Source organism: Oxyura jamaicensis, chromosome 2, assembly GCF_011077185.1.
Source record: "Oxyura jamaicensis isolate SHBP4307 breed ruddy duck chromosome 2, BPBGC_Ojam_1.0, whole genome shotgun sequence".
NCBI lineage: Eukaryota > Metazoa > Chordata > Aves > Anseriformes > Anatidae > Oxyura > Oxyura jamaicensis.
Window position 1 is genome coordinate 108,432,996 of NC_048894.1, and position 23,745 is coordinate 108,456,740.

The 23,745-nt window shown below is 39.4% G+C and overlaps 1 protein-coding gene across 1 annotated transcript; it reads left to right on the forward strand.

The window, feature by feature from the left end:
- The first annotated feature begins 159 nt into the window (after positions 1–159).
- On the forward strand, positions 160–23,545 carry RAB12 (RAB12, member RAS oncogene family). Its single transcript, XM_035318035.1, has 6 exons — positions 160–409; positions 12,530–12,590; positions 19,883–20,021; positions 20,552–20,641; positions 21,614–21,718; positions 22,246–23,545. Exons 1-6 carry the CDS (start codon positions 160–162, stop codon positions 22,357–22,359), a joined length of 759 nt encoding a protein of 252 aa, XP_035173926.1. The 3' UTR covers positions 22,360–23,545.
- Positions 23,546–23,745: the final 200 nt, after the last annotated feature.

Sequence of the window (23,745 nt, forward strand, 5' to 3'; positions counted from 1 at the left end):
CCCGTTGCCGGCGCCGCTCCCCTCGGGCCGGGCGGCGGCGGTGGCGGGGCGGCCGCGGGCGGTGGTGGCTTGTGGGCGAGCCGGGGCTGGGCAGGGTACGGGCGGAGGGCGGCGGCGGCGGGGAGGGGGATCGGGAGCGCGGCGCCGCATGCGGCGCTGATGGAGCCGGGCTCGGGGCTGCCGCAGCGCAGGGTGGCGGGGGGCGGCGGCGGGCTGGAGCTCGGGGCGGGCTCGGCGGGGGGGTCGCCGGCTCTGTCCGGGGGGCAGGCCCGCCGCAGGAAGCAGCCGCCGCGCCCCGCCGACTTCAAGCTGCAGGTGATCATCATCGGCTCGCGGGGGGTGGGCAAGACCAGCCTGATGGAGCGCTTCACCGACGACACCTTCTGCGAGGCCTGCAAGTCCACCGTGGGTAAGGCCGAGCCGTCCCGTCCCGTCCATGCCCCGCTGCTCCCGGGCCCACCCGGTGCCGTGTGGCCGTGTAAACACCGGCCCGGGCCTCGGATCCTCGCCCCTTTTTCCCCGCGGCCACCACCGGGGTGGGTTGGGGGGCGGTGGGATACTCCTGGGGGGCGTCTGCTCCCAGGGGAGCCCCTGCGCAGAGCCCTGGCGCCAAACTTTACGGTGCTCGGTTATAAAGGTATGGGGGGGTCCTTGGTGTCCTAGCAGGTCTGGAGAAGGTGTGTGGCACCCTGCTTCGTTCGTGCTAACAAAAAAACGCAGTTTAAAGAAGATAAATGAGGGGTGGTTGGTGAAACAGGACGCTGTGGTGTTGTGTGTAAGGAAACAGGAGTATTTCAGGAGCTGGGGAGTCGTGCAACACAAGCTGATGGGACTTCAGATGCTATTCCCGGTGATAGTCCGATTAACTCCAGATTGTTGTCGTACCTCCATCAGAAAACCCTCCACAATATCAGATCGGAGGAAGCTAATGGTTTGTTTCTTGAAGAACACCTCTTGAACATACTGCATGTTTTGCTCCAGTACAGCAAACCGGAGGGCAACCTCCTAGCGTTGTAGAGCAGCGTCTTGCGCGTGGTTTAGTCACCGGTGCAAGCCTTTGAGGTAGTGTGATGCCTCCTGTCTCAATGCCTGAGTGTGTACAGGGCGGAAAACAAGCTAGTGAGTCCGTGTTATTAGAGACCAGCTCTTGGGACTGAACTCCTGAGTGTGGCAGCAAGGTGGTTGTTAAGTCTGTGTCATTGTAAAGGACGTGTGCGTAGTTTAATTGCAGCTTGAAATGTGGGGAAATGTATAGCATCTGACAGAAAGTGACTGTATTGCCTTTTAGAAGCTAAATTGTTACTTTTCAAGATGATCTTCTTCCTGTGACAGAATAATCTAGTTACCCGTATTTTAATGTGTGTTCTGTCAGTTCTTTTGTTCTTATTCTTTCCTAGGTCCTTTAAAAATCCAAATCTGATAGAGCTGTGGCTCCTCTTCTTAGCAGCCTGTTAGTGTTGACGTATTTAAGCTGCTAACTTAACTTTTCAGAAGTTAGAAAGAAGTGATAGCATGTCAGAAACATAATCCTGAAGTGATGTGTTGCCATGAAGAAATGTTGAGGACTTGTGTAGATGGGCTGGTTTGGTTAAGCATATGGTGAGCTAGGGAAGTAGAACTGACAGTGGACGGTATTTTTTATAAATTCTCCAGGATTATGTATTGTTTTGAACTCGAGTGCATCTCCTTTGGGCTGACCTACATTCAGTGCTCTTTTGGGGCCGCACTGCTCTCTGTTAACTCGGGTTAGTTTCCTGACGCGGATCTTGAGAAGTGAGAGGACGCGCCCTAGACCCCAGTCCAGACTTGCAGTCTGGTGCCTTGTAAGCAAAACTGATTTGCTAGATAACCGAGACAGTGATTGAGGCAGAGAAGCTTCCTTATTTTACAAAAAAATAAAAAAATAAAAGCACAGGAAATAAATGGTGGTATGCTGCTAGACAGAAGATTACGTAATGTTTGATGTACAAAGCGTGCCAACATAAAGCAGCATAGGGAAATCAGCTTGTGCCAAAACACGTGTAAGAAAGACTTGACAGTAATGGCATTCTTGCAAGGCCCTCTGACTAAAGTTGAGAGCTGTTGAGATTCCCCCAGATCCTTCAACTGCTAAATGAAAGAGCTTTTCACAGTCATGACTGAAAGCTTGCACCCCGCTGTTTTGCACCATAGAGTAAGAAAAAGTAACCTCCGCTGTTTACGTGTTAGGTGGATGGAAAATAACCCACACTCAGAAATGAGCTGAGGTCAGACTTTGATACGCAGTTGAAATCATAAAACTCTTCCTTCGTAACTACTTAATGCAATGATTTTCAAGTGTAAGTGTAGAACGTTTTTTTTAAACGTTATTGAAAACAAAACAGTGTGACTGATCTAATTCTGAGAAAGTTACGTAAACAGAATATACCTCGAGATTAAATTTGAAAAGGCTTTATTATAAAAGAACAGTTAAAATCTGCTGTATCTACCTATTTTATTGAAGATGTAACTCCCTTACCTTGTTATTAGTAGTCTCCACCTTACTGTGTATGTTTTTACTAAGCCTGTGGAAGTATAGGCCAAGCAGTATGATATTTAACACCTTAACCTCTTGCATGAAAATGTGCAAGCTACTCAGAAGTCTTCTGTGACAGTGATGTCCAAAAACTTTCCTTGTCCAAAGCTTATTAGAAGTGACTGGCTGACTTTTGTCCCTAGGTGCTGCTTAGGATAATAACGCCAGGTAATTGGAAAAATGGAGTGTTTCTTCATGAATGGGGCGGTGTGGATTCAATTAAAAAAGATTCAGTACTTCAATGTTAATTTACAAGGACTAAATTTGCCAGATTGGTGAATAAGTTCTGCAATAAAAACAAAACAACGTCTTCTGTCTCATCTCAAAACACTGAAGTTCTTTGAAAGTGTTCAGAAATAGCTTGGCAGATTTTGGCACATTATTCATAACAGCACACGATGTGCTGTTGATCTAAAATTCTTTTGATGTATTTATTTTGGGCATTAAGTTGCATAGAATATTATGTCTACTTAATCTGCTATTTACATAGCACTGAGAACGCTCACTGTGCTCAAATATTTACTGACTTTTGCACACTGTTGTCAAATGAGAAATGGAGGCTGCTGTTTACAATTTTACACGCTAGGTTTGAATATTCTTATTATTAGGTTATAAATTATTTTTATTATTTCTTTGGGCAGAGAAATTTTCTTTAGAAGTGCTGCTCTGTATCTACAGTGATGTAAAATTGCTGGGTTCATCCCAGTGTAAAATCCAAAGTAGTTAAGGTAACTTCCATGGAGGAAGAATGTTTATTCAAAAGTAATACTGGCATTATGTTAATTTTGTCAACAATATATATATCTACACACATAGACACTTCATTTTAAAATAAAAATCGTTCCCCATTTATGAGTCTTTATCTGATCTCCACGCACCTGTGTTTTTCACAAAGGAGAAGGATCCAAGACTATCACTTGGAGGTTTTTCAGACAGTTTTTTTTTTTGACAATGAAAACCAAATTCGCCAAATTAGGCATAAAAAAGGGTGATCTTTCCAGAGACAGTAGACAGATACTCATTGGCATGGTTGTGAGGAGGTTTGAAGATGGGTGATGAAGGAGGAGTCTTTGCTTTTGCTTCTTGCCCCGCTTCCTTAATTTCCCGAAAGTACTTTTTATCCCCAAAGAAATACATCCTAATTCAGATCTCTGTAGTGATGTTATTATAATTACTGTAATAAAGAGTCCTTTTATTTTTCAAAGGCCTCTGTGTGCCCTCTAACCCTCACGGCTGCCTGCCCTATCTGTATCTAAGTCTTATCTCCATGCTATTTTTCTTCCACGACAGATCTACAGAGCTCCTCCTGTACTCAGTATTATTTCCTCTCCATCCTGTTTTGCCACAGGCAAAATTCTGGTTTTAATCTCAGAACCTGAGGTTCCTGCTCACCCAAACCGGAGGCCCTGCACTGACTCACTTCTCAGGCAGCTGACTCTCCTGCTCCGCCAAGTCGAGTAGAGCTCCTCTGCTTGTCTTTTCCAAGCTGGCCAAGTATGTAAAGTTTCTGAGGCCTAGTCTTACCCTTCAGCAATCCTCCATCATGAAAGCATCCCAGGAAAGAGGCCTTGCCTTCAAAAATGTAAGAGTTCAGGTGCCCTGGCAGGCTCCCTGCCAGCTCCTTTGAGCAGCTATTCATGGGACACCACAGTACCACTCCAAGCAAATGCTAAGGCTTCCTTCAGTCCTTTTTTTACAAGCGTAATCATAGCTCAAGCTACTCGGCCAACTTTGTAATGGGAAGTTTTGTTGTGGATCAGGGTGGGAATGTTGCGATCCGCTTTGGACTAATTGTAGCCTGTGGGCATGCAAATGTGCTGCGGTGAAAGATTCCTTTGACTTCACAAAAATTGCTCTTTGACCCTGTTTCACTTTGCTTTAATGTTAGTGTGAAACGGTATGTTGGCGTGTGTGCTGGGAGCTCGTTAGGTTTATAGAGCTCATTAGGTGTATAGAGCTCCGGAGCTTTTTCTTCCAAGCAGTCTTTTGAAAATACACAAGCAAAATGCCTAACTTCCACAAATAAGCAACAGCAGACTTTAGGTGAAGACTTTAGGTTAAACTTCTATCAGAACAACCTTAAGCAAGGCATCTTCTGTTTTTGATACATAGGCATGATAGATGAGTACATAGGTACACATAGGTATGTGTGTGTATATATGTTTTGGTTTTCTGTCACAATTCAACCTCCGTCATTGGTTCTTAGTCTTTAAAAGGTGGGCTAACAACATTCACGTGTAGTTTTAATTCCCCTAAGTTTTTCATATAATGTTAATTATATTCACTTAAATGAATGGCCTTTTTTTAATACAATTGTTCATTTTTTCAGAACTGCCCTTTAAGTTGATCCTTAATTTTTTTACTTGTCAATATTTTACAGTCACACATAATGTAAGCGTAGCATGTCCTATTAACTTGAAAAATAATCTTTCAGTAAATCATGGTGAAACCTACGTTTTAAAAGCAAGTTTAATAATTCCCTGTATATGAGATGAAGAACAATCTACAGATGATTCTCAGAAAAACCTCCTGCATCAATTAGAAGAGTAACATTTTTGTGTACGTTTTTGCTACACTTGTACCTGTCCATGAGTTCTTTCTGACAAGTGTAACTCGTTTTAATTTTTCTTTGAAGATTTTTTCCCTCCCTTAAGGTGGCACTGAAAACTTAATTGGGGCGGAGAGAGGGAAGAAAGGGTAGAAATAGACGTCTTTTGCTTTACCACATCATGATAAAGTAGTGATCAGATAGCCTTTTATTGGCTTTATACCCCACATCAGTTCTGTACTCATTCTGAGAAATCTTTGCTGTTGTACAAAACAAAAGGAAGAAAGCTTTGATCAATGATATTAAATATTTATGTGAGAATTAACCCTTATCGTCATTTTTCCAGGATATTAATGTATGCCTACTCTTATATGCAGGTTTTCTGGCTGGTGTAGATTAGCATAAATAAAACTAACAAATATCTCATTAGTATTGTGCTGCAGTTACTTGACAAACTACAAATAGCAGAGAGCGGGAGGCTGGAAACTCGCGCAGAAAACAATTTAACCTTACACAAAACCTTGAGATAATTGGGGAGCGTGTAGTAACTCGCATTGTTTGTTTTCAGCTCTGTAACCATGGGTTTAGGAAATGCATCTTTGAACAGAAGCCCGTGTTCTCTGGAAACTGCCTTCCACCTTTTAGGAGTAGTGCTGTCACTTGTAATCGAGCTGGAGACCACAACTGAAAGAAGCTAGCAAGTAATTGTTTGCTGAGTATGTGTCAGCTAAGCATATTTTATAGCATCTGGTGGAGTCAGCAGTTATTTTCCGTGCGTAACCATCTGAGCCCTCATATGGGGCTCAAAACTGTATTTTAAATTGGGAAAATGTAGTAGCAAGATGTTTTAAATTATCAGGGTTCAGGAGCAGTGTACTGGGGAGCTTTTTCTTTTTTCTTTTTATTTATTTATTTATTTATTTATTTATTTATTTTGAATTACCAAGGAGTAAATTTTCAGTTGATTTGGTCATTTGTAAACCAGTTGCTGCTCTAAACTGATAGAAATGTTCAGCTACTGGGTTATATCAACACTGCAGAGCTCTCCAAATATCTTGTGGTCCAGTGCCAGTGCGCAGATGAGAATATGCAAGTAAAAGAACAGAAAAAACGAAGAGCCCACTTGAGCGGTGTCGCATGTGGAGTTCGGTTTGGAAGGAGAGTGGAATGCAGCTGTCAAACCCAGTCTGGGCTGTGAACAGCTGAGAGTGTCAGGAGCAAAAGGAAAAAAAAAAGGGGGGGGGGGGGGTTTCATGTGATTCCGTTATGGACTTTCGTATTTCTTTCTGGAAGTTGTGAACTCAAATGTTCCTTCGGTGCAAATAGCGCACGCACTTTGTAGAATGCCTGTGTTTTCAGCTGAACCATGAAAAGGAGGAGACTCTGTGGAGTGCCCATGGAGACCCGACATGTCTGAGAAGCTTCTTCTCTAGGCTGCCCTTAAATGAGGGAGAGGATTGACATTCCCGCTTATTAAGACTGCACTTATTTAACAGCATATAGCAATACTTTTACAATTTATTTCTCCTGGCATCTAAGGAGTGGAAAACTCAGTAGACAAACCAAAATCCTAAATTCAGTCCCATTCCGGAATAGATTCAGCCTTTTTAAAATCTGGGTTTCTATTCATTAATTTTTCTTTCACATCCGATTTTCCTTTCAAGGTCAGGTAGTTGTAGACCAGTAGCTCACCATGTTTTTCCATTCTATAATCAAGAGTTTTATAATATTTTGTCTTCAAGAAGGCCCAGAAAATCTTACTCGTTCCATTTTCCCCTTTACGTCGTTCTGTTTATCAAAATTTTGGTCCATGCTTTGAAGTTAGCACTGTAAGCAGTGTAAAAATTTTACGCTTTCTGAAGGTCTTTACATTCTCACAGACAGTAAAATCATAAAGAAATTACTTCCTCTGTTCTCATTGAGTTTGGAAGTACTGAGCACCTGAGATGTTCATAAACAGTATTTTAGGCATTCAAAAATCAGTCAGATTTCTAAAAACTCATTAAAACTGTACCTTTAAAATGTAGTCACTGCAAGTATGTTACTTTTTTGTGTGTTGTTGTGTCTGTTTCGTTTCAGTCTGTGGCGCAGTTGCCAGTTGAGGTCTGCGTAGACTCTTATTTTAGGCGAGCAGTCTCAAGTTTCCGCATGTTAATGGCTCTAGAATTACACTGCACAGCTTTATGGACGGCGTGCTTTACCTGCCTCTAAAATGATCTCCAAACTGGCTCACATCTGACTAACACTTAATGCTTCCACATCTCTTTATGATCTTTACTTTTCTAATGTGCGGCTTGAGAGTGGTACTTCCACTTCGGTGGTTCTCAAAATTACCTGCCTGTCTTCCAGCTTCAATTAAAATAAAACGTGACGGTTTATTTTTTTCCAAAACAATTTCAGCAACCTTCCTCCGCTCCCGTGTACCTTGTTCTTGTCCCTCCTCCTCCCCCAGCAAGAGGGTAGAAATGAGTACCAAAGCCACTGAGTGTCTTTTGTTTGACTATAGCAGTTCTGGAGGCTGTAGGTACGAGAACTACAGTGTGATTAGTATTCAGTCACAGAGCAGGACTGGATTATAGCAGACACTGTGCAGACTGGTAACAGGGCTGGTTCTTGCCTCGGGAAGCCCATGACCTGAGCCATGGTTTGTAGGGAAGCAGGAAAACTCCGTGCAATGCTGTCAGATGCCCAAAGTAAACAAACTCACCCAGTCTTTGAATTCGGTCGCTTTTGGGTGGTTCTTTAGGACACAAACTCTAAATTTTTAAACCGATTGTGTTTCTTCAGATATGGTCTGATTACTTTTCACTGATTGAACGGCTTTGATGCGCACAGCTAATGGGCCTCTGAAAATGTCATCTATTGGAATCGATTTTAGCTGGAGGGGTGTAGCGTGCTCTGTTTGCATCTGTTTTCCCAGCTCCTGCCTGAACTTTGTGATCAGGAAATCTTGGCCTCTTAAAAATGCACTGTGTGCATTAAGCAAAACGGTTTCCACTTCCTTTTTCTGCCACTTAGGCAAAAAATAATAATAATAATTAAAACTTAAATGCAGAATGCATTGTGAGAAGTTTCTTTACTATCTGTTTTATCTCTGGACAGAATGCTTTAGCTTTAAAGGGAGAAACTAGACACAGTTGTGCGTGTTTCAGTTTATGCTTTAGTAGGTAACTTTTCATTCCTGTTTGGGGCAAGAAATGTTAAAATCTGTGTTAAAATCCGGGCTAAATTTTTACTGGATTTTTTTCAGTCTGGAACAGTCTCAGGTTTGGGGCATTGACAAGATACGTCATTGTCACGGACTCGCCCTTATCTAGAACTTCATTAGGGCGCTTCTATTTTGAGTGCCTCTTCTTTCTATTAGGGCTGTTTATTGTGGAAGGGAGTGCAGACAGTTTGCTTAGCTGTGTGTTTAATAGACTCAGTCAATTAATAAGCAAATAACCCCCCCTATATTTGCCTTGTGGTCTAGTAGCCCTTTATTTTTCCTGGAAAAAGCATTGCGTCGGTTGAGTGCTCTTTTTTGTATGAAGTATACTTTTAATCCAAAGTTCACGTGCTTTCACCGCAAAACCGCTGCGCTTTGTATAAAATTTTCAAAATACCACTAATAAGCTACAGTGTAAGGTGAAGAATAAGATAAAGGGAGCCCTTTAAAATCCTGTGCCTCTGTAAAATGCCTTTTTCAGATTTGATGCTGTTGCCAGCAGTGATTATCGATCCCTGGGTTTTCCTGAGCTGTATGTAACTGGGAACAACTGTACAGTAGGAGCTCTTTGAAGCAAGGATTTTCAAGAATTTATCAAATATTCTTGCCATCAATACTGCAGTGTTACAAAGCGCTTCCTTTAAAACTAAAATAATAAAAATTTAAGAGCAGACTTATTACCTGCTCTGTCATTAGCTGAGTGGAGGAGCTTAAAAGGACTGCCAGCAGTTATTTTTCTGAGGAATGGGAGTAGCATGTTCTACAACTACAGGTATCAGAGCACCCAAGACTGCTCTTCATGATCGGTGTATGTGAATGGGAAGACCCTCTGTGCCATGTGTGCCTAACAAGTATTTGTTGTATGTAACAGTGGAAAGCGTGAGCTTCCTGATTGACTTCCTGGGACTGTTAACAGTTTTTCCTCCGGTTTTTAGTAATTGGAGAAATTAAGTGGATAGCAAAGCTTCACATGTAGTTTTATATTCATTAGCTTTAGTCAAGCTCACTTGTTTGTTTCATTGAACTTTTTCTTATGATGTTTGAAATTAAAGCGGAATTCAAACGTGTATTATTTTAATTAAATTACGAGTTTGTTTGTAAACTCAAAGCAGGTATATGGTAAAACACGGTACTGAAGACTGACAGGCTTAGGGATTTATTTCTTCATTTGCAAGAGGAAAGTTGCCAGTCTTTTCCTTCGGTGTTGGCAGACGGAAAGCTTCGGTATTGTGTTGATGCTTGCTGAGCATTACTAATTATAAAAATCAGTTGAGCAACTTTTGCTTAGCGCTGGCAAGCTGTCTGATGTAAGTGTTAAATGATTCAAACAGTTTTATAGAAGAATGTGCTTCTCTAAAACTTACTAGTTTGCATTGTCTGATGCAAAGTTAAGTAGAAAAGAATTTTTCATGATATGGCTGTTAAAATGATTAATAGAAAGACCTGCCTTCAGGTCATTTTAGGTGAAATAAAAATACTTCTGAGATAGTGTTTATTTTGAAACAGCCTTTTTTATCTGCAGGCGTTTTTCTGCTTGATTTCATTGGTGTAGGTTGTGCCCAGTGGTCCCAGGAAATTCTGAGTTGAAAATTGCTTTTATTAGAACAGTTGTATGTTCTCTCTCTAGTTTGTTACCTATTTTTCCTTTAAAAAAAGAGGGGGGAGGGGGGCATACCTTCATATCTTTTTGTTCCTTGGTTTTACAAAATGATAGTGTATAAACTAGTTATTTAAAAATATGAGATTTTGATAATGGATTAGGTGAAACTTGCATGAAATTCCCATGATGATTTTTAATGCATCAGAGCTATCAAAGACTTCTTTTGTGACAACAGGACTTTTTCTGTAGCAGAAACTATATTCTCTCTGACCTTGTGCTTAGGTCAAGCTCCTCTACAAGTACAGTTGTTAAGCTAAGCCAAGTCCAAGTACGCCACCTGTATGGGTATGGTAGATTCTTTTTCTATTTAGATTTCAGCAGGATGGAGAAGCTAGACTTACTTTATTTTAACCAGAGGTCTCAGATGAATGGCAGATCGCATATCATGCTGTATGAGATAGCGGCAGTGGAATTCAAGGTGAGATGTTGGGGCGGCTATATTCCAGCTTCCTTGAGGAAGGGAGAGGTCTGAAGCTATTTCAGTTAATACTGATTACCTCCTCTGCAAGTAAATCAGCTGTCTTCTTGTAGACAATGTTGTGACCATTCAGACAACTGCGTTTTATTGTTTAAATGAAATTATGTAGAGAAAAGGCATTTAGTAGTAGAAATAGTTAACATTTTCACTAACACAGCAACATTTACACTAACAGAAATCTTGATTTTTCAAAAGTGCAAGAAAATATTTCTTAAAGTTAGGATTAGTAAATGTTCTGAAACTTTAATAATTGTAATACTTTTTCTCAATTTGCATATGAATGCTTGAAAATTGCTGTTAAAATTGTAGACCGCATAGTACAAATCAGTTTATTACTTTGGTTCTTGTATTCCCCAAGAACCCCACCGCGGTATGAATGGGGTACATTTTGGTATGAGGAGCATACATACCACATGTCCCGAGCAACTCTAGGAAGTGGTAACTAACTGTGCTAGAGACTTTTAAGGACGTGGAGGAGAATAGCTGTTGTGGTGATGACCTACACGTTTATCGCTGTAGTACGTAACTGGAGGCTGGAGGGATTTTTGTCTAGGGGAATGAAGATCAGTGATCCTTTCACATATTTAGTCTAGCTAAACAGTGACAACCTGTTTTGCAAAATAAAACTAGAACCAAAGCTATCTTTATTTCCATTAGTAAAATTTAACTAACTTCTCAAAACTTGGTCCAGTTTATTGCTGCAAAATTATTATCTGATTGACTTATCTCATGCCAACAGGTTTACAGACACAACTATAAAAGCACTTTGAAATAAATGCCAAGTCAACAATGTGTAGCTGGTTTTTGGGATGTAATATGAACTTTTTTTTCTTTATAATTAAGTTTTTCAGGACTTTTGGAAGATTAAATAAGGGCCAAATTCAGTTTCTTCTGTAGAAATGATAGTCTGGTCTTGATTCTAGCAATATCAGTAGGGACACTTGGCTGTTAACCAGGAACAGGCAGTAGGAAAAATGGTATTTTTTTGTTGGAGGAAATAAACATCTTTTCTTCCTAATTGCTGTGATCCTTTATGCTTGGAATACTCTCGTATGTGAAAGAGAAAAGCGTTTCCAACACAGTATGCTTCTACACTTCTGTGTGAGTTCAAGGGTACCAATATGAACCATGTTCTCTTGTCTTTTTTATTTCCTGATTTAGCTCTCTTAGAATGGATAGTGTTCCTCAGGAAGAACTGAGGCAAAAAGCTTTATACAAATATACACTAAAATGATCAGGCAAACAGTTCACAAATACGGTGATATTCCAGGATGTTTTTATCCTGAAATATTTTTGTGGGAGAGGTGGTATTCTTTTGTGTCTAGATATTGTTTGACCATAGTATGTCTTATGTGTTGATTGCCAGCATTTTTTGGACTTAAAATCTTTCTGTATAATAAGGTCTTCATGATTCTGTCTCTGATATTTAGCATCCATTCAAATGTGGCTGGAGTTTTGAGATGATGGGTGAAAGTACTGCACAGGTATAAAAGGAATTTTAAAAGTCTCTCTAAATCTAAGCAGTTTGTTTTCTAAATACTTGCAGGAATTAAGACTGATGGTGCTAACAAACTGCATAAAACAACCACAGTTCCAGCACTTGTGCTGCAGTGCTTCACAAACGTTAAACTAAGCATCCAGCTTGGGATGGATGTGTATTGTTCCACGTCACAGACAGCAAAACTGCTGCGGAGGGATGGGGTTTGCTTCATGCTCCAAGGCGTCTGCGCCAGCTGAAGGTAGAGCAGGCTTGCCCTTGGCAGTCAGGGTGAATAAGGGAGAAACGACCAACCATGCCCGTTGCTTTACTGTTAGGTTGGGTTTACCAGCTGCTGGGAGCGTTGCACAAAGTGGAGGGCTTATGTTGTGATGCTGCCAAATTGGATGGCTCACAGACTGTACAGCGGTTGTCAAATCCCCTTGATGTTCCTGAGGTGACCCATAGTGTTGCAAACCCTTCTGCTTGTTCAGACTGTTTAAATTTGATATTAAAAAAAAATCCAATAATAATAATAATAATTACACCCTCGTTACTTTTGCTTCTTATTCCTACTTTTCTGTTTACTGTATTTTATTTATAGGTGTTGATTTTAAAATCAAAACAGTAGAGCTAAGAGGAAAGAAAATTAGATTACAAATCTGGTAAGTAAATGTGCAACCAGCAGTATGTATTAATTTTTATGTTATAGCATGAATCAATATGCTTGTCTAATACTATTAACTGTTACAAGCTGGTTTAGCTCTTACCCTTTTGCTCCTCTCCTCTATTCCCATGAGACTCAAGCAAAACCAAATAGCTTTAGATTTTTGTGAGGATAAAGGAGGAGAAAGATAAAATTAGAAATAAGACATGAGTCTAACTACTGAAGTGCTCATGCATCACAGAGGACTCGAGCCCTTTTTTCTAAAAGTGTAAAATTGTCTGCACAAGAAGTAGGAGTTCTACAGACAAAAAGAACCATGTTAAATAGATGCTAGATAAAGGTTTTTTTTATGATTTTTTAATTTATTTTTGAATTCTGGACCATTCAAAACCGACGTTTGTTATAAAAGCAATTATAAAGCAACTGTAAAATATTTCCTAAACTATCTTTATAAAACTTGGTGTAGGCAGTGCTGTTTCTTTGACGCTGGATTAAATAACTGAAAGTGAAGGGCATTCAAGACTAAGTAAATTATACCCACTATGAACAGCACTGAGAAGTCAAATGATTCCATACAACTCAGACCGTACACGTTAACTAGAACTGATATCCTACTGCAGAAAGCTCAGTGTCTGAGCTCAGCTGTTCTTTTCTGGAGTGGGTTACATGTTTCCTCAGAACAATTCCCCATGCCAAAGATTAAAACAATTTACATTGCTTAGGAATTTTTGAGCTTAAGAGCTCCTTTGTTTTGCAGAGTAGTGCGATACATAAGCGTTGTTATGAGAGAATAAACCAGCTATGTTAATATACATTAATCTTTTATGCTACTATGTAGAAGCTTAGCTTTGTTTATTAATAGTGCTTGATGCATAATTGGCATTGTAGTTAAGCTGTTAAAGCTGCTAACAATCTATAGAGGGGGAAAAATATCTAAATAACTCTTTGATGCACTTTGGGGATGTTCTGGTGGTTTCTCATTCTTAACTACATGGATGCAGTGAATTGAGCTTACTAACTCCTCTTGGCAGGTCACCATCAACTCTGTTTGTCACACCATGTGTCTGTCTTGCTTCCCTCTGAGTTAACTGCTGCATCATCTTTGGTGTCATCAGTCACTTAACACTTGAATGTTACTGGCATGTCTCCATCCCTCACCTGTCCCTGTTTGGAAACCTGTGACCACAAGGCTGGCAGTTGAGCCAGCAATTGTTAGCCAGGGTCTGCTGAAGCTGACAGAGGTAACAAAGAATTTTGATATGGAAATGCTACCATATGCCTAATATGAAATTTCGCTGTGAAATGTGCAAAGTTTGTCGATTGATTTCTTCATGTTGAATAAATACTTTATAGAAGAGAAGTTTTGTTGGAGAAGAGATGTTTAAACCATTATTTTCCACATATTGAGAATATGCTAGTAGGATATAGGAAACCTAAACTGAAAATTGATAGGTTGCTAAAATGTGACCAGTATTCCTGTGCAAAGCCCTGCTAAAATGGTGAGCAAAACACATTGTAAAGAGAAAATATTTTAAAGTACTTTAAAATCCATGAGTACGACTTCCTGCTCCCAAGTGCCACGTTCTCTCCAACAGTTGCTGTTAAAATGCTGTTCTTATAGATAACCCTTAAAACTGTCATGGCATACTTGTAAAATTTTTGAAAAGCAATTAGTTAACCCGTCCTTTTGCTAATTTGTCCTGAAGTATGTTGTATATGTTGCTGGGCCTATTTATTAACTCTTTCTGTACTTTCAGTTGTTAGATGGAAAGAAGGAAACAATTTACGAAGTCCAACATTAGAAATTTTAAAATGCAGACTTGAGTCACGCGTGGTTAATGCAGCCTCCTTTCATACCTACACAAAGGCAAGGTTGCCTCATATTTCCTGGTGGTCCTTACGTACAAAGATCACAGTAACCACTACAGAAACATGTATTCTCCAGTAAACAAATCACTTATAATTTTTTTTGCACATCTGTTTTCTAAAAATGACTAAGGTTGCATTTTGAAGCATCCAAGTTTTTTTTTGTTTTGTTTTGTTTTTTTAGTTATGATAATTCTACTTCAAAAATCAAATAGGAACAGCTTGGGTTTATTTTTTGTTGTTTTATTTTTAGTTTCCTTTTGGTATTTCAGTACTGCAATTGGGTTTTCAGTGGTCACTCGACCTGTCTCTTCACTGACTGCCCTGCCAGCAGTGTTCTCAACAGACCTCTGCCACTTAAAGTTACGAAAAAACCAGCAGAGAACTATGTTGAATATATCAGTCAACTAGGTGTGCAAGACATCCATTTGAAAGCAACGTTCACCTGTTTGCTGTTAGTACAGCAGTCTCCCATGTTCCTTTCCAAGTGGGTACTGTGCACTTAAGGATCACCGAGGCTTCTGCTCTTGCCTCCAGCTTACTTGTTCCTGTCCAGTCCCTCCTACCTACAGTACCTCTTCCCCTGTTTCCCTGACTTTCAGTCAGGAAACAACCTGCTACTCTTTAGGGGCAGCACTGAGGATGCTAAGTAGCCTCTGTCTTCTCTGTTCCACCTGAAGGGCAGCAGCGCCCCTTGGGCTGCCAGAAGCAGCAGATGCAGTAGTTCTGCTTCTGTGCTGCAGTTCTGGGCTGAAAGGAGTTTGTGTTCCCTGAGAAGCAGTGTGTGGTGCAGTTAGGCTGTGGGTAAAGTAACTGGAGTGATCAGCTGAGTTGTGAAGCGAATCTGAGCAGCTGTGCTTTTTCAGAGATTGAAAACTGGAGGAAATGTAGGAAGCGCACCTTCACGCCTGGAAGCATGGTGCGCCAGGAGCTGCTCAGGAGGACAGCAGGGGATCTGAGTGTGCCCTGTCCCCTGAGCCATCTGGGCACTTGCCTAAAGCAAGGAGCAGCCAGCCCTAGCTACCTGTCTGAAGGCACCTGGCTGCTGAAGTGGCGGTGCCATGCTGCTGTGCTGCCATTTTGCCAGAGGAGCTCTCTGGTATCTCTACAAATTTACTGATCTGGCAAGAAAGCTGTCCGATCTGCTTCTGAAGGTAGTTTGGGCTGCTGCGTACTCATAAAGAGTTCTGATTCTGCCAGCTCAGGGTTTCCTAATGGGCAATTAGCCTCTTGGAAAATTTCTGAGGAAAAGATCTGTCCTGAAACTTAGCAGAATGTAGTTCCTGCTGTTTAGTACCTCTGAAATAAATTATTTCATACAATAAAAGGTTGTAAATTTGTATATATTTTTTTTCATTTATGGGAAGGAAAAGCTCAGCTTGACAGGTAGAATTAACCTCTAAAAGGGCATAAAACATTCTTAAAATGTTGCCTTCGAGTTCCATAAATGCACAAAGCAAGAGAAAGTGTTGTTCTGTTTAAAAATACGTCTCCCTCTATTGCTACTTCACACCACCACTCATTAAAAAATGAATCTAACTTGAGAGCCAAAGACAGTTTTGAGTCTGTCTTTCAAGCAACTATTCTAGATAGGGGACATTTATGTAAAACAAAAATTATCCAAAAGTATCTTAATTAAGATCAGCTGTATTTGTATTGTGTTGTATGCAGTCTGAAATAATGAGCATACAGCAAGTCAGCACTTGAAAATGGGCTTTGTGTGTTTGTTTTTTTTTTTTTAATTTGCTTTTGTTCGGTGTAACATTTGTTTGCATTTTTGGAGTGATGTCTAGTTTCTGTTACTGAAGCAGAAAAACAAGCGAGTTTTTTTAATTAGTTTGTAGTTGGTCAAGGAGTCATATGTTGTGTGTTTGTGATTGCGATTTGGAAGTATCTGTGTTTTTTCCATTAAAACAAGTTCTTGAAAAATCAATAAAAGAAAACTGGGTTTTGTATTAAAAGAAAAAAAAAAAGACTCAGCTGTTGTATTTTCTCAGTGATGCCAAATCATTGGTCAAGTTGTAGTAACATATTGTTTGGACTTGTGGTGTTTGAATGAGGTTGGACTGAGTGATTCTTTTCTGTTGATTCTTACCAGAGAAAAAAGGAACTAGCGGTGCTTAGTATCATTCATGAAATTCACAAAGTTGCATACTGTTAGTGCAGTTACATAATCCTTGTCTTTCCTTGCAGCTTTCTGTTGGTTCTTTATTAGCTGTCCTTACTAAAATGCTCTGGCTGTGGGAGTGTAACATATTGATGAGAACGGTATAACAAACTTAATTTCTCCAGCACAGCACGTGAAGGGAAGGCATTTAAGGTGGATATGCTTTTAACATCAGCTCTGCTTTAGGACTTTTTTACTCAGTGATGGAAGAATTTACTGCCTCTTTTTTTTTTTAAAAAAAAAAAAAAAAAAAAAAGAGACCATAGCACCTGGTAGAAGACAGATGTTTCCACGTGTAAGACTTGTTTACTCCATCTGCAGTTTACTCAGCCAGCTTGGGGTTGCATCGAAATTAACTGCCCACTGTTGATTACTACTTATTCCACAGATAACTTTCCAATTTTCTCTAACACTGTTACGGTAATGTTAGATGCCACGAATTCAGCTTATTTTCTTTCAGTTTTTGAAGGACACAAGGGTTGTAAGATCATGCTTGCAATCAGAAACCTGTTGGCAGGTTTCACTTAAATTCGATGCAGCAGTCAGTGCGTTGGTTACGTGAAGTGTGTGGAAGTCTACGGCTGCTAGAGCAAGGCAAGGAAAGTCAGCTATGATCAGTACGACTGGCAGGTGACAATTAGTGGCCATCTGGCCATTTAACACATGTAGTGGGCTGCCAGGCCGTCTGTGGGTTTCTTGAACCAGCCACAGCGTGCGGTGTGTCTCATTTAGCCAACAAGCCAGACTACAAGGTGTGGGATATTTCGAGGAGAGCAGGACCTGAGGGTAGAGCGGCGGAGAGGAGCAGCTGCTGGGGAATGCTATAAACATATCAAGCACCTGAGGTTGTGGGGTGAGGAGAGGCTGATAACGCCAGATAGACTTGGAGATAAAGCACTCAGCAGGCTGGGGGAAACATGGGCCTGGAGACAGCTGGAGTGGCAGAGTGACTGCATAGTTGACTCCATCGGTTACACCTCAGCTTATCTAACGTGTTGATTAGTCTCTTCTTACAGCGTAGTTGAGCTTTAGTGTATTTATTTTCCCCCTGTGTTTTTCTAATGTATGAACGAGTGACTTGGTACTTCAGAAGTAGCCCCTCTCTGATGGAATTGCTAAAAGTCACTGACGTGGACCTGCAGGCCCAGCCAGGCAGATCTGACATAGCTCCTCTAGTTCTTTGTTCTGAAAAGAGCACACAGAAGAGGGGAAGACTGGCCAGCAAAAGAGGCAGCTTTCTTCATTAGTCTGGCCACAAGTAGGCTTGATGCATTCCTTCTTCCACATGGGGAATGCCCTGCCACCTGCCAGCCGGTGTTGTCTGCGCAGAGCGATGGAGCTGGAGGGATGCCATCCCTACCACACTTGGTCGGTGCTCACCACACTGGGTGAGCAGCAGCGGGCAGAGGCTGCTCTACGAGATCCTAATTCTGACAAGTCTGTTCATAAGCAGTGAACTGAAGCAATGTTATCCATATGTGGAAAATCAACGGTTCGTACTAGAGTTCTTAAATCCTTCATGGAAGGAACTTCCAAAGGACCTGTCAAAACCAAATCAGACCACAGCAAAGAAGGGAAGAGAAAATCAAATTACTTTTTTTGAGTAATACTTATCTGTGTGACTTCAGCTGCCGGGACTTGCATTGCTTTAATAAAAATGCTTCATTAGTGATAAGAAAGCAATTTTTAGGTTTTGTAATTCTTAGGTTTTGAGTGGAGAATGGGATATGACTAAAAATAAAATAAAAACAGATGCAATAGGAATTTGTTCTGTTCAGCCTCCCTACCCCAAGCTCCATATCACGATGACGTTGGCTTGCAGTGAAGTATTAGTCAATATTTTTCCACAGGCTGTGAGGCAGACATTTCAAGTCTCTTTCTAGTAGACAGTATTTACTTTGTGAAATCACTAGCAAAGTTTTTTTGCTATCAAGTACACTTGTGGCAATTTCAGGAGAAAGTTAAGTGCTTCATTTTTAAACCTGCTTATTTAAGATCCTTAAAGATTTTGTGAAGAGCAAGATAGGTTTGTAGTAGTTTATTCTACTGCTTGTTGTGCATAAACCTTAAAAGAATTCTTCAGGGCAATCAATGTGGCATTTTGTGAACATAACTTTTTTTTTTTTTTTTGGTAACAAGTGTTTTCAGCTCTCCATTGTTAATCTCATTCCCAAATTCATCCTCCTTTTGTCTAAAATGTGGCTGTTGAATAGAGTTCCTTTTGAGCTTCTGAGTCCCTGCAGATGCACGTTTTCTCCCATCCTCTCTGAATTTTGGCCATCTTTTAACTTACTCTTACAGTAAAAATAAAAAATTACCCATTAATTCTGGGGGCTGAACTCAAGCAGCAAATACTCAATCACTTTGTAGCATTGTATAACTTTCCACTTACGATAGCAGTCACATTTTAAGACTTACAGTATACGCCAGCTTTTTTTTTATTATTATTATTTTTTATTTTTTTTAGAATATCTGCCAAAAATCTTCAATAACAGTGTTCAGTAAAAAATAACTCCATATAACTCCGTATCACCTACTTTGGAATATAAACTGTAGCTAGTACAGGCAAAGCACTATCATTGCTGGAAAACGGTCTCCTGTGTAAAGTGCAACCTGATAGAAATGCCTATAATGATGAAAAATGAGGATTGGAAGTGCTATTCTAACACCTCAGATGAATAGGTCCAAGTGTGAAAGCCAATAATCTGCTTTCAGAAGCCATTCCATGCTGCCAAGCCATGCTGCTTGCTTCTTTCATTCACTTCTGCCATTAGCCTCTGCATTAGTCTTAGAACCATGGCTGAATTGTTGTGGTTGATCCAAAAAGACTCTGAAAGCTCAAATCATAATGATCGATGCATTGCTCATTTTATAGTTGGATGTCCAGCTGTATTAGTTTGATAAGCATGTTTCCATTTCTTTTCTCATTTTGTCAGGGATATTAAAAAATAACAACAACGGCAAAACCCACAAAAACAGCTCCATTTCATTGGACAGCTTCATATTCAGAAACATATAGAACTGTCTGGTGGCCTTTCTTGTTGAAGTTAGTAGGGTATAGTAGTTCTGATGTGAAAACTTTTTGTGATTGAAGTTACTGCTCCATTTTTTAGCCTGAAATTCACACATATTGAAGGATATCTTCAATATAGTGTCTAATGAGTGGGAGGGGTGTTTTTGTTAAAATAGAAATGAAGTTACTGTGTACTTTGCAAATCAGTGAAATATTTGTGCCAATGTTTGCTGCTGCTTCTTAGGGACACAGCAGGTCAGGAGAGATTCAACAGCATTACCTCAGCTTATTACAGAAGTGCCAAGGGAATTATTTTGGTGTATGATATCACCAAGAAGGAAACATTTGATGACTTACCAAAATGGATGAAAATGATCGATAAGGTAGGCTCTAAGTGTTTTGTTTGTTTTGAGAAGCGTTTTCTGAAAGGAACTCTGTAAGACTTTTAACAGTTTATGTTTTGGATTATTAAACTAACGACTGCTGATTTGTGTTAGATTCTTTTAGGAGGAAGTTAAAAATTACATGTTTTATTGCAAAATGGTTGTCAATTCCTGCATCCTTGGACTGGAATTGTCCTAGTTAGAATTACCATTGGAATTCTGTAACATTATGCATTTGCCTATGCACCAGGGTATGAATAAATGTTTTATTTTGGTCTGTGAAATAAGTCAGTGTTTTCACTCATAAACAAACTGGAACAACAACTGTTTCTCAGTTAATATTTTAAAATTAATATTTAAAAATTGAAGTTGAAAATTCTTGAAATGTTTCGGAAGTACTTTGCCATAATAAACTGCGTACAATGAGTCCTTATATAGTAAAGGAATTTCCCTTTTTGTTGTTAATATTGTGTTGGCATTACGAAGTCTTATATTTCTGGGTTTAGTTAATTAAAATGTTTTACTTCCAGTATGCGTCAGAAGATGCAGAGCTTCTATTAGTTGGAAATAAACTGGACTGTGAAGTTGATCGAGAGATTTCTCGACAGCAGGGAGAAAAGGTAAGAACAAGTATAGACAAATTTTGAGTTACAGCTAAAAATAAAATTGCTGTGATATTCCTGCTGACTGTCCACAGCTGTTCTTGTTCAGACTGTTAGGCCTAAGGAACATACTGAATGAGAGTGGTGATGTTCTGTCAAAAGCCATATGATATTTACTACTTTTTATACAATGTGCAATTACATTCTTTCTTATTGGAGCAGTATGGCTTTGCTGTTTAGGAAAAAAAAAAAAAAAAAAAAAAACTACAATACAAATCTGATTGTTGGCCCAGTACACAGTAGTGTGGAGGATACCTGTCTTTGGCAAGTAGACTCTGAAAAAGGCTATAGCAAAGACTTGAAGTGCAAATAGCGATATGCCCATTCAGAACATCTTTGTCTTCTTCCAGACATTTGCTCTTCAATACTACTTTAGGATAGGCAAGAGTCCTACGTGATTACTTAGCTCATCTTTGCTTCCATGGTTTTTTGTTCTCTTCCAACTCCCAAAGTGGTAAGAAAACTGAAAAGAGAGTATGTTATACCATGATACTTACTTAGAGCACCATCTTGATCAAGGCACTATTTTATGGACCTATTTTCCTTTAGTTACCCATCATACATTTGAAAGTTAAGAATTTTGTTAAAGAGTCAAGGCTGATTGAGTACATCTGTACTCCCCTTTTCTGCATTTAATAATAATGTTGAGAATGAAGCTTCTCGGAAGTTAGTACTCTGACAATCTGCAGTAATCCATGTCAACTGAGGACAATAATTTATCAGATTTAAGTCTGGAAAAATGTAACACACTTTTCCTTAAACCAATTCTAAGTGAAAATTAGCTATATCTGGCAATACTTGGTGTACCTTAGAGATTCAGGGTTATTAATTGAATTCAAGTTCAGTCAGATTTCAAGAAAAGTTTTTAAGGGCTTTATAAGGAATGTATAGTTGCTGTTTGTGTAGTTACCGTATTTTCTCTTCCATCAGTTTGCACAGCAAATAACTGGGATGCGGTTCTGTGAAGCAAGTGCCAAGGATAATTTTAATGTGGATGAAATATTTCTAAAACTTGTTGATGACATTCTGAAAAAGGTAAAATACTGAGGTGGTAGTTTCTGTGGCCACATAAATAGTCAGAGTTTAAATACTGAATCGCTGATTGTATTTGTTGGGAGGACACAGGGTAAGTGCACGCTGTCAGGCGAGGCTAATATGTAGGGGGCATGATGCAGTTTGCAGACTCTGCTGTATGTTTCACTTAATAAATACTGATGTTGAATTTGGGAAACATCTGCTCCTATTTGCTGTGCTTCCTATTTCCTATAAGTTCACTTATATCAGTGGCTGACTGTACATTTGACTGCTTTCATGTGCAGGCAGTTCTGTTGTAATTTGACTTTTTTTTTTTTTTTTTAAGAAAGTGACTTTATTTTGACAGTGTCTTGCAACTTCTTTCTGAAAGAAATTGTTAACATAACTTGCTCTAATGTAGTTCACTAATTAATAAGAACCAAAAATCCTTAAATGAGGGCTTTGGCTGACTGAGCTCTTTAAGCTATCTCATCCCGCTGAGCTGTGTACAAAAGATTGTTTACAGGTGATTTTTTCTTTTTTTTAAGATGCCACTGGATGTTATAAGAAATGAGTTGTCCAACAGTATCCTGTCCCTGCAACCAGAGCCAGAAATCCCACCAGAACTGCCTCCTCCAAGGCCACATGTCCGTTGCTGTTGACTTGTTGCTCCATACAGAGTGAAAAATAGGAGTGGGAGGGTAAAGAAAGTATCTATAGTACTCTGCACTACAATCATTTGGCAGTTTCTTGTTGCACTTTGTTATTCGAGTCAGAGCTACACACTAACTTGTAAATATGCAAATAAGCAATCCTGTGTAGGATTCAGCTATATAACATTTAATTATTACCCCTCTCCCTCACAATGATGTTTCATTCATTGCCCCAGTGTTATAAATACTGTACAGTTGGTTGGGATTTACCACACTTCCAGTTGAGGAGGAGGAGAAGTTAAATCTATACCTATTCTTGACATAAATGTTGTAATAGTACTTGTTATTATAAACAGGCAGGCAGAAGCTCTTCTGGTATGAAGATAAGTATATGGTGCTTTGCTAACTATTTTAAAGACAAATTTTTTTAAAACAGAGGACTTTATGTACAAAGCTTCCATAATCAGCATTATATTTCATTTTAATGTAGTGAAAACATTTTTGGCTGTAGCATCCTCTGCTGACTGGATTTATTGAAAGCTAAGTTTAATTTTTGGCAGCCTTATTTATTTTGTTTAATGCTGAACCCTTTCTTTGTGAACTAAGACATCACATATGGTGCAGATCTAAGATTGCACTCTCAAATTGCATATGTAATTTTCTGCATAAGCATAAACTTAATTGCAAGAATCAATTATTTTAAATAAAAGAATGGAGAAATATTCAAGCTCTAAAAGAAGGTATAAAAAGCAATGCTGCTGTCCTAGACAAATTCTTTAAAAAAAAATACTAAGGTAATGCATTTTCCTGTGTTAAGGAATATATGTGTGTATTTGTCTGGACATCTGTAGGGTTGGGGGAGGGGAAATTAAGGTGAAATGATTTTCTTTCCTAATGGTGGAAAATATTCCCATCAAGCAAATACTGTGTTAGGTTTTTGTCTGATAATGAATTTGTGAATTATATCTTTGGTATATCTTTTATTAAAATGCACTGTTTAGTTTAGCTGTGGTAAATCAGTAGTTACATATTTGAATAACTTGGTGTGTCCTGAATGTTGTGGTATTGAAAAACATTGTGGTCTTTCTAAACTAATGAAGTGCAAATAAAATTTTGTATTTATGAATGACAGTGGAACTGCACCTGTTATTAGAATGGCAAGTATCAAATGATGGGTAAAAGGTAAAATCTGGAATATGGAACGACTCTTGTTTTAATTTCCTTACTATTTAACTTTGACAGTTCCTTTAGGTCTAGTTAAAAGAGCAGCAAGCATTAGTTGTTCACCTTGATACTTGCTGTTTTGGGATGACCTAGCCCAGCCGATATCTTCAAGTAGCATGTGACTACTTGTCATGCTATCTTAGCAGGTGGTTGCAAAACTATTAATTACAC

Bases quoted from the DNA above. Each gene is read 5' to 3' on its own strand.
- RAB12 (XM_035318035.1), top strand. From the start codon at position 160: ATGGAGCCGGGCTCGGGGCTGCCGCAGCGCAGGGTGGCGGGGGGCGGC. The intron at 410-12,529 runs GTAAGGCCGAGC...TTTTATTTATAG, and splicing joins GGCCTGCAAGTCCACCGTGG to GTGTTGATTTTAAAATCAAA. The intron at 12,591-19,882 runs GTAAGTAAATGT...GCTGCTTCTTAG, and splicing joins AAAATTAGATTACAAATCTG to GGACACAGCAGGTCAGGAGA.